Raw genomic sequence first — 12,046 nt, 5'->3', positions numbered from 1 at the left:
CCATTGCTTGCAATGGGTCTTACGATGTTCTGTGCAGACGAGCTGTCATTTTACGCGTCGCTGTCAAAAGACGGCGCGTAAAATTACGCCCCGCGTCAAAGAGGTGCAGGACACTTCTTGGGACGTAATTGGAGCCGTTTTTCATTGACTCCAATGAAGAACAGCTCCAAATTACGTTTGTAAAAGACGGCGCGAAAAACGTGTGCACTTGTAAAAACGTCTGAAATTCAGGAGCTGTTTTCTCCTGAAAACAGGTCCGTAATTTCATAAGTTTTTGGCGTTGTCATGTGAACATACCCTTATTGTTGAGGTGCCTTGATTCCTAAATGTTCAGTATCTTTTGTTGAGGGACAGTTTGAGACCTGAACACCCTTTTATTTTATAGTGATTGTCTCTAAACAGTACATTTGGTGAAATCTAAATCCAAAGAATTACATAGGGATTTATTTAGATCTACTTTAAGGTCTTGTTCACACAGTGCAGATTAACATCAGATATTGTCAGTATTTTTCAAGCCAAAACCAGGAACGGAAGAAATATATAAAGGAAAGCCTTATAGGTCTGCAATCCTAGATCCAATTTTGGTTTTGCCTTATAAAAAGCAAACAAAATCTGCAGCAAATCTGCACTGTGTGAACGAGTCCTAAAAGCAGTAATCAGTTGTATAAATATTATTTCCTGTGTTCCATGTGTTTAATGAAAGGAGTTGTTATTGCTTCAATTATTAAAACTAACAGAAAAATAGAGCTTGATTCTTATAACAACCAATCACAGCGCAACTTTTATTTTTCGACAACAGTTGAAGAAATGAAAGCAATGATCTGATTGGTTGCTATGGGCAACCAATCAGTTTTGATCAATGAGACCCATACCTTCAAACAAACAGTGTGGCCCGTGTATCGATGGTCCCTGAGATGTCCTCTTGGGGACTAAATGAGTGCAAAAACCTGATGTTTTACAGTATCTTGAATCTTGATGACTAGTACACAGCAGGCTTTTGATGAAGTATATACTAAAGTAGTGATGAAGTATATAATAAACAATATACATACATAGAATACATTCTTCTTTACATAATACAGACACAACAGAGATCTGAAAGAGCCTGAAGCCAAACATACACGTAATCATTTTATGGAATATTATACTAGAACAAAATTACTGGAGAATAGTATTATTATGTGCGACGTCTCTTAGGATTAACGTCAATTATTTATTGGGCAGCCTGAGCGTAACTCACAAACTGTAAAATGCCTGAAATCTGACATTTGTGATTGTAGCTTTAGAGGCAGAAGACTGAACCTTAGTTTCAGCTCCACATGATACAAGTCACATCGCCTGCAAACACATTACATTACCAATCTGTATCATTCAAGTGTCCTGCAATGAACTCTACTAAATATTACAGACTTTTTAGCTTATGAAGCTCCAGTTTGAGGTCCATGTTGCAATGACTGTTTTCTTTAAGGAGCAACTCAAATTATTTTTTGACACATGTATTTTCCAAAGGCTTTTCCCAGCTGAGTATAACAGCATATAGTGCAGGGACTGCAGTGTCCCCTTCAGCTGTAACTCAGCCCCATTAACTTCAGAGGGGCTGAGCTGCAGTACCAGATACAGCCCATGCACAAGAGTGGTGCTGTGTATGGTAAAACTATGACGGGACTACGACACCCAATGGAATTGTCTTTGATAAATCTTTTGTAATTAAAGATGCAGTGAATGGATTAGTAAGCTCTAATATGTAACCTGTATACTTTGTAATTGTAGGTCAGTAGATGAAGGAGAGCGGCCGTTTGCATTAGGAATGCAGTTTGTTTTGTTGAGAACTCTTGGTAAGTACTAAAGATAGTATAACACATTATTAAGGTTAACATCTATAAAGACGCTGACTAGGAATCACAAATACTGTGCAGTGCTCAAGCTAAAGAAAATATGCATGCTCACAAAGGCACTGTCAGTAGGTCATGGGTGATGCAGCTGATGAAGGAAATTGATCTCTCCTTTATCAAGAGACTCCTCCCTTCCAATTCTAGTTTCGAGGGAATCTGCAAGCAGTTTTGAGGCCTCAGAACTGCTGACAGCGCAATATAGGGAAGAGAAGTGCATTGTAACAATACCTGTTGTCTTGGTTATGCAAGTTGCATGAGCGAAAAATCGATGTTTCATTACCGTGGCGCCGCAGTCGCAAGTGCCACTCTCTGCTCTGAGTGGCAGCTCTATCGTCCAATCATGAGACCGCTAGAGCCGTCAACCCTATTGTTTCTGTGCCCGTCGCATTCCATAAATCTATGCCAATTTGCGGAAAAGGGTTAACATAGTGGGCTAGGTAATATGAAAAAAGAGTTAAGACACCTTTTTTCATTAGTAAGCAAAGCAATTTAAGTACAGTATTTGGTATACTGGTCACTTATTAAAGCTTCAGGGCACGGGCTCAACTGCCAACTCTGCACCGCACACCTCCATTTATGCTTGGATTTAGTGAAGAAAAAAAATTCCACTCCTAAGTGAACCAAAGGAGAGGTACTAAGTGTCTGATTATCGCTGGCACCCCCACTGATCACTAGAACAGGAGTCTCAAGCCCTTGTTCCTCCTCACTTCTCCACCTGCAGTCTGGAGGAGCTTGCATCGATTGGTGGACTAGCATATGCCCTGCCGCACTATTTAATATCTATGGCACTGAGGGAAACATCCGAAAACTGTCTCATCAGTCCCGCAGACTTTTAATGGAGCTCATCCGCCGCTTTATTCAAAGTTCTCCTCACTGCGGTCGTGCAGTGTGTAGGAATGGGGGACTTGGGACCCCTATTCTAGTCATCTGTGGGGGTCCCAGGAGAGGATATGTGTTAAATGTAGATTTAAGCAATACCACTTTAAATAGTTTTTGTTGAGAATTTGTCCTTTAGCTCATCTAAATATGCAGCAAAAGGTGAGGAGTGGACCAGCAAGTCCAAAAAAGTATTAATTCATGAGTCTGAAAGAGTCCCTAACAAATAATTCCAATGTGCAGTCTGAGCACACAGCAGTCTAATGCATGAGAGAGGAATAGATCAGTGGCCTGAGCCACTGACGAGGTGGTAAATTTCATACTTCCTTTGCAGTTTAGACTACCATGCTTATAAGCTGCAGCCACTGATCATAGTTGTGCCCTAATGGAGTAGAGCTTAAAAGTAGTTAAAGCCACAAAGATTTAAGAAAATACATAACAGGTAGGCATCACCCAGGGAGTAGTGGCTTAAAGCGTACCTGTCATTTCGGATGACTTTTCAGAATAAGTTATCATGTGTACAGGAGGAATAACACTATTATTGACTTTTCTATAACTTGCATATGGTATTTTTCACAATTTTTCCCCTCTGCATGCTCTATCTCCGTCATATTTCCCTACACTCAGATCCAGAAGGGATGTAGACTAAATGCTGTGATGTCTTTCATACATTGCACACAGAGAAAAGTGACGATCCTGCTCCCCTATCTCTCTCTTACACACTCAAAAAAGCAGCAGTAGCATGGAGGAAATTACAGAGCAGTAATGAGCAGTGTAGCTGTAAATTCAGCACTGCGGTGAGATAGAACACTTACTAAAAGCTGCAGCAGCGTCTGTGTGTCTCTACCTCTGTCTCCCTTCAGCAGCTTGTTCCGCTCCCCTTAGACTACTATGGGCAGCATATAACAATATCTCTCAGTGAGCTGATAATCCGTCTTGTCTCTCAAGGCGGATTTTAGCAGTGAATTGAGAGTGAGTGATCAGTTCAAGAGGTAGGGGGAGGAGAAGTGGATTATAAATGGATAAAGAAGCAATTTTCTCTAATAAGATATATTACAAAGTTTCTTATATTTGCTTGTACTATTGATTTATGCAAAGTTTGTTGAAACGACAGTGACCATTTAGGTAGAATTTTTTTTTTTACTTCAACTGGAATGCTGCTTTAAGAAACAAAGTTATTCAATCACCCATTATCAATGTTGCCAATTATCAATAAAAATCTTTTAATGCAATTAAAAAAAGTAAAACATTAGTTTAAAAAAGTAAACCAGAAAGCACACACAAAACACAATTATTTTACAGTTAATAAAGTTTATATCGGCCACAAGACACCAAATAATATAGTACTTGATATCACTGTAACAGTAAAAATCTGTATGAAAAAAAGAAAAAGCGTCAGAATCTGTGAGGCGCCTGCAATCTAACTGAGATGTCAGCTGCAGTTTTTTGGGCAGGTGACAAGTTCTCTTTAAGGACAAAATTGGTCTGGACTAGGGGTAAAAAAACATTTGTTCTAGTAGATCTATTTCTATATTTTAAAACACTGTATTGTCTTTGTAGCTTTTGTCCACCAGGAGGTGCTCTTAAGCTGTTAATTTGAAAGTAGACTTTCTTGTTTAACATGTAGATTCTGTTTGATACGAGCAATTCGGATGTCAGAAGTCAAAAATAGATCATCAGATCATCAGAGTATTCAGTCACACAATTTAAAAATATAATTAAAAATATATAATAAGTTATTGGACAGTGAGGAATCCTTAATATTTATTTTTCTGCAGATGTGCTTCAGTAATGGTCTAGATCAGGGGTCCCAAACTCGGCCGGGTAAGTGGGCCACATATAGAAAAAATGTGAAGTTGACAGGCCGCATTACTTTCAAATTTGATACAATACAAATTTATTGTTAATTAATTAGTTATTTGAACTTCTATAACAATACTACATTACTATAATAATACCGCTATTTTTAAACTTACCGGAAATTTGAGAGATTTCTCCACATGCTTATTTCAATAATCCAGTTTTACAGTTTAAGGGTCGCTAAATGCAGTCCGGCGGCTCAGTTAGCAGCGTTTGGCAGACACACAAATGTCAAAATTAGGCAGCCCCTTTTTAGATCCTGCCACAGAGCCCTTTACAGATACTGCCACAGCGCCCTCTATAGATACTGCCACAGTGCCCTCTGTAGATACTGCCACAGTGCCCTCTGTAGATACTGCCACAGTGCCCTCTGTAGATACTGCCACAGTGCCCTCTGTAGATAATGCCACAGTGCCCTCTGTAGATACTGCCCAGTGCCCTCTGTAGATAATGCCACATTGCCCTCTGTAGATAATGCCACAGTGCCCTCTGTAGATAATGCAACAGTGCCCTCTGCAGATAATGCCACAGTGACTTCTGTAGATAATGCCACAGTGCCCTCTGTAGGTAATGCCACAATGCCCTCTGTAGATAATGCCACATTGCCCTCTGTAGATACTGCCACAGTGCGCTCTGTAGATAATGCCACATTGCCCTCTGTAGATACTGCCACAGTGCGCTCTGTAGATAATGCCACATTGCCCTCTGGAGATAATGCCACAGTGCCCTCTGTAGCTAATGCCACAGTGCCCTCTGTAGATACTGCCACAGTGCCCTCTGTAGATAATGCCACACACACCCCTTGTAGATAGTGCCACAGACACCCCCAGTAGATAGCTCCATTGGGGCTCCCCCTAGGAGTGGAATCCCCAGCCAGAGCGTTGCCGACACTTTGATGCCCCTCATACACAGTGACCTCAGGGGATTCTCCTGGATCGGAATGTGATGTCAGGGGCAACCCCAGAGCCGGTGTCCCAGAGCGGAGCACTAGTATAGGCTCAGCTCCGGAACTCTGGGGAAGCAACTGACAGATTTGTCAGTGTGAAGTTTCAGGGGACCTATTCTTCTGTTATCCAGACATTTAAGCATTAAAGATGTTGATCAAGAGTTTAAAAAAAAATCTGTCTGCTCCAGCGCTGATAGTCCATTTTAGGGATTTGTTTACATGCCTGCAGCAATTATGTAAATATGCTTATTGGCATCACTGCTGCGGCCATTGATTGCCTATAGTGGTCAAGTGCCAGTACGACACGTTTTCCAGAACTGTAATATTGATGGCCTATTCTTAGGGTAGACCATCAATATCTAATTGGTGGAAAAGCAACTCCCGTCACCACCACTGATCAGCTGCATTAAGGGGCACGTCGACGTCATTGTTTACTTAGTCGCAGCGCCGTACATTTGGTTGTGGCTGTGCCTAATACTGCAGCACAGTCACATCTACTTAAATAGGACTGAGCTGCTTTGAGCTCCAATACTAGGCAAAGCCACAAATACATTTTGTGCCTGGGTAAACATAAAAGGGAATGCAGCGCTCCCTCGAGCGAGTGCCTTGGCCTGTTCAAAAAGGTGATCGGCGGGGTTGACATGAGTCGGACCCCACCGATCAGATATTGCTGGCCTATCATAAAGATAAACCATTAATATTAAACCCCTTGAGTGTCTTTTTATGTTATAACATTTTCTGTGGCCAGATTTTTCTCTAGGGCAACCGCTTTAAAGGGAATGTCCTATGACAACACTTTAATTACTTTAATAACTTGGCAATTGGATAGATCACAAAAGTATGATAGGTCTGCATGCGTAGCCACTCTGCATAGAAATTAATAGCTCAATTGTTTCCGACGATTTGATAAAAGTGGCTGCACATGTGTGGCCAACCCTCTGACCTGGAGTCCCCTGTTTTCAGAAACTCTGGGGATCTCGGAGGTCAGACCGCCCCACCGATCATATCATGGATAATTACTTTGAATTTAAATTGAATTCGACATATGTTAAAAATACCTCTATCCAAAAATCCTTCTGTACAATAAGGGCATGTTGACACAGGTCGGATACGCTGCGTAAAAGTATGCAGCATATCCATCCTAGAACCCGCATGGAATTCCGTCCGAAAAACTGTACCAATTTGTAGTGCAGCGTTTTGGGCGAAAAGAGTGCTAGAAAAAAACAAACAATACTTACCCCCTACATCCCTCTGTTCTCCGTGCAGCCTGGCCTCCTGTTATGACACTGCAGCCCATGGGACCGCTGCAGCCTGTGATTGGCTGCAGCAGTCACATGGGATGAAACGTCATCCCAGGAGGCCGAGCTGCACGTAGAACAGAGGGACGAGTCGCTATGACAAAGTCCCGGGGGTAAGTATTGGGTTTTTTATTAATTTTAAACAAAAACATAATTATTTTTTTCTTCTAATTTTCGATTTTTGGAGCGGAATCGCAGCTTTTCCACCGCAAAAATCGCAACATTTTCTGCAGCTTTTACTTACCCATTGAATTAATTGGGGGAAAACCCGCAACAATAGAGCAACGGATCAGAAGCATAAGTTGACATGCTGAGGATTAAAAAACTGCATCGCAGGTCAATTCATGCACGTTTTCTCCGCTGATACTTTTCCCGCTGTTTGTGGATGATATTTGTTCAAATCTCATTCACTCTGTGGCTACTGTAATATGTTGCGGATTTTCCAGAAATCCGTTGCTGAAAATCCACAGCTAATACGCCCTGTGTAAACTTACTCTTAGGCCTTATTCACCCGAACGTGTGCGTTTTGTGTGCGAAAAAAACGCTGTGCGTTTTGCGTTTGCAAAAAACGCTGTGTTTTTTGCGCATTGCAGTTGTGTGTGTCATCAGTATGTGCTGCGTGGCTGCGTGATTTTCACGCATATGCCATGCTTATGACACGCGGTTTTGAAGTTTAGAAAAAGAAAACAAGGAAGTGCTTTTATATTTTCCTTCATTTCTTTATCTACTGCTGCGTGAATCCCGCGCGTCACACGGAAGTGTTTCCGTGTGCCGTGCGCGATTTTCACACACACATGCGTGATGTGTGAAAAACGGCCAAGTATAGTACATGTCATGAGTTTTACGCAGCAGACAATCACGGACTGTCTGAACGACCCCATTCACTAACATAGGTCCATGCGACGTGCGTAATTTTCACGCGCGTATCACGGACGTAATACACATTTGTGTGAATAAGGCCCAACTGTGTGAAGTTTTTTTTGTAAGCTCCGCTGTTTGCACTCCAAACTTTCTCTGCATTTATGGGTCTCATTTTTCTGTCGGATTCCATTAACCGCCTCCTGCCCTAGACCATAAGGGATATTGACATTGACCTCTTCAATACACTAGATCACCAGGCATGTTGGCATTGACCCCTTCAGTATCTAGTCCCACCAGGGAATCTGGAATTAACCCTCTCATCGGTTATGTAGATGAAACTGTGGCAGTCTTAAGACAGCTCTTGGCATATACTGTTGTTTTGCATTATTCAGAAATAGTGTAAACCTATGAGTGATTAAGTATAATGTATTGGTTTTCTGTGAACTTGAACCTTGTAAATATCTGTACATTTCCCTGTGATTACATTGGCAGCGCTCGTCAATTTAGCAAGTCATTTATTGTGTGAAAAGATGCAGATTTCTAAATGTTCCAATGTTTCTTTGTTGTTGCAGCTTACATTCCTACACCGATCTACTTTGGGGCCGTTATTGATACTACTTGCATGCTTTGGCAACAGGACTGTGGCGTACAAGGATCCTGCTGGGAATACAACGTGACATCATTTCGTTTTGTTTATTTTGGACTAGCCGCCGGTCTAAAATTCTTAGGATTCATTTTTATATTTTTAGCTTGGTATTCCATAAAACACAAAGAAGATCAGTTGCAGAGACGGAGGTGGCGAGCGTCCCCAATAAGCACAGTCAGCGAGATGATCGACAACGCTAGAGCAGAGCCAAATTATGCACGAACCAGGTCCTGTCCTGCCTTTGGCGTCAAAGACGATACAAACGAAGACCGTAATATTGACAAAGGAATCCAACACTTAGCACAAACCCACTCTGGGCCTTTCCTGGAAGCAATAAATTCATCTTTTGAGAATTCTCAAGAAGAGACCCCAGCTAACACGGAAACAGAATAATCAAAGTCACCGTTGGCTGAATTCAATATGGCGCCTTGGTTAACACGTGCCTTTTAATGAACAGCGTGCATATGAAATAAATGCAATCCCATTTATTCAGCAGCTACAGGGTTACTGAGGGCTGGTTACCTCAACACTTATTTTAGCCACTCCACTCTACATATGGAGTCTTTTTTAATTGTTACCGATTTGTCTCTCCTCCAAGCACATATGTTTTACTTCTGTCACAGAAGATTTTCTTAAAGGAAGAGCGAATAAGTCCGCATGAAACAGCGCACCTAGAAGTCCTTATGGATCTACTTAGGAAATAAGGCAGGAAGAAGCAACATCTTGGTTTCCGCTTGTAGGTTTTTCCAATGTACCGGACCTCAGTTGTTGTTTTGTGAAGAGGAGCTGATCCCTGTGATCATTCCTGGTCCAAACTAATCCCAGTACCATCCATGAGTGGAGCTCTACATACATTATATATAGCTCTACGGCGCAGCGATTCGGAAGCAGTAGAGATGTCTGTGAGCAGTTGTAAGCGTGCTTTTTTATATTGGTACTATGGATTTTTGGGAATTATTCATTTAAGTTATTCAATTAATACTAATCATGCCCTAATTTATTCTGATGATGTCAGCAAATTGTGGCTTTCACGTAGTTCTGGAACTATAAGTCTCTTTGGGGCCGCTGGCTGGCAGGCTGAGATTTGTGTTCTTGAAATGACAAAGAACCTTTGGTTGCTTAAAGGAGAATTGCACTGAGAAAAACACAAACATTTAGATTGGAGAATATATCTCCAGCTCCCTAAATTCTGTGTTTCTTGTGCATCTACTCTGCATAGGTTACTATATGTTTGTAGACCTCAACAATTAATGGTGTAGGCTATGGCGCAGTTGAGCCCTTTAGTGTCCTGCTGTCAAAAGAACAGCTTCCCCTTATATTTCAGCTGGGGTGAAGTTAGACTTTGTAGGCCGCAAGGATCAGCAACCTTTGGCACTCCAGCTCTTGTGAAACTACAACTCCCAGCATGCAATGATAGCCAAGGGTCTTATTAATCCAGCCAAAGGCTATCAGGGCATGCTGGGAATTGTAGTTTCACAACAGCTGGAGTGCCGAAGGTTGCTGACCCCTGTCTAGGGGCTTGGAGATTGCTCGGAACTCCGTTCAAGCCTAAGTTTGCATCTTCTGTGTGGAGATCTCTAACTGAGTGTGTGGTTGAATGATCTGTTTTTAAAGGTTACTGCTTACAATATGAACATTATTGAGCGGTAGGTTTTAAAGCACAACTAGCCCAAACTATGCAACTACTTTTTGGAGAATTGCATTGGAAGCATGGCAGACAAAAATGTATTAAACCATAAACATGAAGCCATACTAAAGCCACCTACCCAGCACAGTTATGTTAGGGTATGTGCACACACACTAATTACGTCCGTAATTGACGGACGTATTTCGGCCGCAAGTACCGGACCGAACACAGTGCAGGGAGCCGGGCTCCTAGCATCATAGTTATGTACGATGCTAGGAGTCCCTGCCTCTGCGTGGAACTACTGTCCCATACTGAAAGCATGATTACAGTACGGGACAGTTGTCCTGCAGCGAGGCAGGGACTCCTAACATCGTACATAAGTATGATGCTAGGAGCCCGGCTCCCTGCACTGTGTTCGGTCCGGGATTAGCGGCCGAAATACGTCCGTCAATTACGGACGTAATTAGTGTGTGTGCACATACCCTAAAATAGAAAATGTTTCGCTAGGTCATTGATATATTAGCCATAGACCAGAGTGTTTTATTTAGTAATTTAAGTAACTTTTACTGATTTAGTTTTACAGTACATAGAACAAGCTTCTGTTTAGTTTGATCAGTTTTGTAGTCAGATGTGCAAGTGCAGTTTTTTTTTTGTGGATTAGGAAAATGTATTATTTCTATGAATTTGTTTATAATTCCTAATATCTCACTTAATTTGAAGGATTAGGCTAGATTCATATATCACATATAAATTACGCCGTGGAACCAGCCTAAAAATCTGCAACAAATCCGCAATGTATTTCGCATGTATTTCGCATGTATTTCGTAGTGGATTTTGGTAGGGAAGTTAGCTGCAGATTTTTATTTCTTGTATTGCAATGAATGAAATCCGCAGTGAAAATTGAAAACATTTCCACAACAGATAGGGAAAGCAGCAAATTTTGAATGAATCGGGTTTGTTAAAGCCTCATTCACTAACATTGTACTGTACGTTGTAGCGGAATTTCGGTGCGGATGAACGACATAGAAACTACTGTGTGTGTGAACAGAAAAATGAAAACACAGCCTAAAGCTTTGTGCACGCGAGTCTACTCTCTCCATTTTGTGGAATGGACTAGATTGATCTGTAGGAAAAGCTGTTAAAAAGTGATCCCTACAGAACCGTTCCCTAGCATGTTTCCTCCCCCCAGTGTTATCTATACTTGTTGCGCAGATGGTGGAGAACAGACTATGCTTGCAGCAATGCGCTACCTTCTGTAAGCCAGACGTCAACACCACTGGATGATGGGGCCACCCAGGAGGTTTTTCCTACCGCATTTCCACAGAAAAGTTGCAGTTGCTGCAACTTTCACACGGCCACCTCATTGCATTGTTAAAACTATGAGGACCGTCAGTCCAACTGATGTTGCCATGTAACCTGAACCGAACTGTCCCACCAGGTTGTGTTGGTACATGGAATGACATTTGCGTATTTTCATCTAGGTCTCTTTTGTAGTATAGGTTGATATCTTTATTTTTTCTGTGACGCTCTACATGAAAGCATTTGGCTGACAAATAGGAGGATTACAATAATGAGTAGTTAGTTGATGATATCTTAGCATCTGAGTGTGGGCATTTCATATTACTATGGTCGAAGAATATAACTAGAGCAGTCATAGGAATTATGGCCCTGTAAAGCTCAGATTTCTGTAAAACTTCATATATGTATTCTGTATTTAAAGCATTCTTCAGACTGTTATGGAACTCACGTGCCCAATTGGTTTATACTAGAAGGCAATTGGCTGTTATATGGAGCTCCTTCTACAGCTCCACTTGTATGTTATATAGAGCTCCCTCTACAGTTCCCCTTGGGTGTTATATAGAGCTCCCTCTACAGTTCCACGCAGGTGTTATATAGAGCTCCCTCTACAGTTCCACTTGTGTGTTATATAGAGCTCCACTTACATTTTCACTTGGATGTTATATAGAGATCCCTCTACAGTTCCATTTGGGTGTTATATAGAGCTCCCTCTACAGTTCCATTTGGGTGTTATATAGAGAT

General features: G+C 41.6%; 1 protein-coding gene across 1 annotated transcript in view; it reads left to right on the top strand.

Annotated features, from left to right (window-relative positions):
• SLCO5A1 (solute carrier organic anion transporter family member 5A1) overlaps positions 1-9,733 on the top strand; it is an 81,931-nt gene extending 72,198 nt beyond the window's left edge. Inside the window, exons 9-10 of the mRNA XM_075828270.1 lie at positions 1,771-1,835; positions 8,306-9,733. Of these exons, the coding sequence (XP_075684385.1) occupies positions 1,771-1,835; positions 8,306-8,772 (532 nt within the window). The 3' untranslated portion in view covers positions 8,773-9,733. The remainder of the gene's footprint in view (positions 1-1,770; positions 1,836-8,305) is intronic.
• Positions 9,734-12,046: the final 2,313 nt, after the last annotated feature.

The sequence above is a fragment of the Rhinoderma darwinii genome, chromosome 5 (assembly GCF_050947455.1).
Source record: "Rhinoderma darwinii isolate aRhiDar2 chromosome 5, aRhiDar2.hap1, whole genome shotgun sequence".
NCBI lineage: Eukaryota > Metazoa > Chordata > Amphibia > Anura > Rhinodermatidae > Rhinoderma > Rhinoderma darwinii.
The sequence above is the reverse complement of the archived record's forward strand: the minus strand, read 5'-3'. Positions and strand labels throughout refer to the sequence as shown.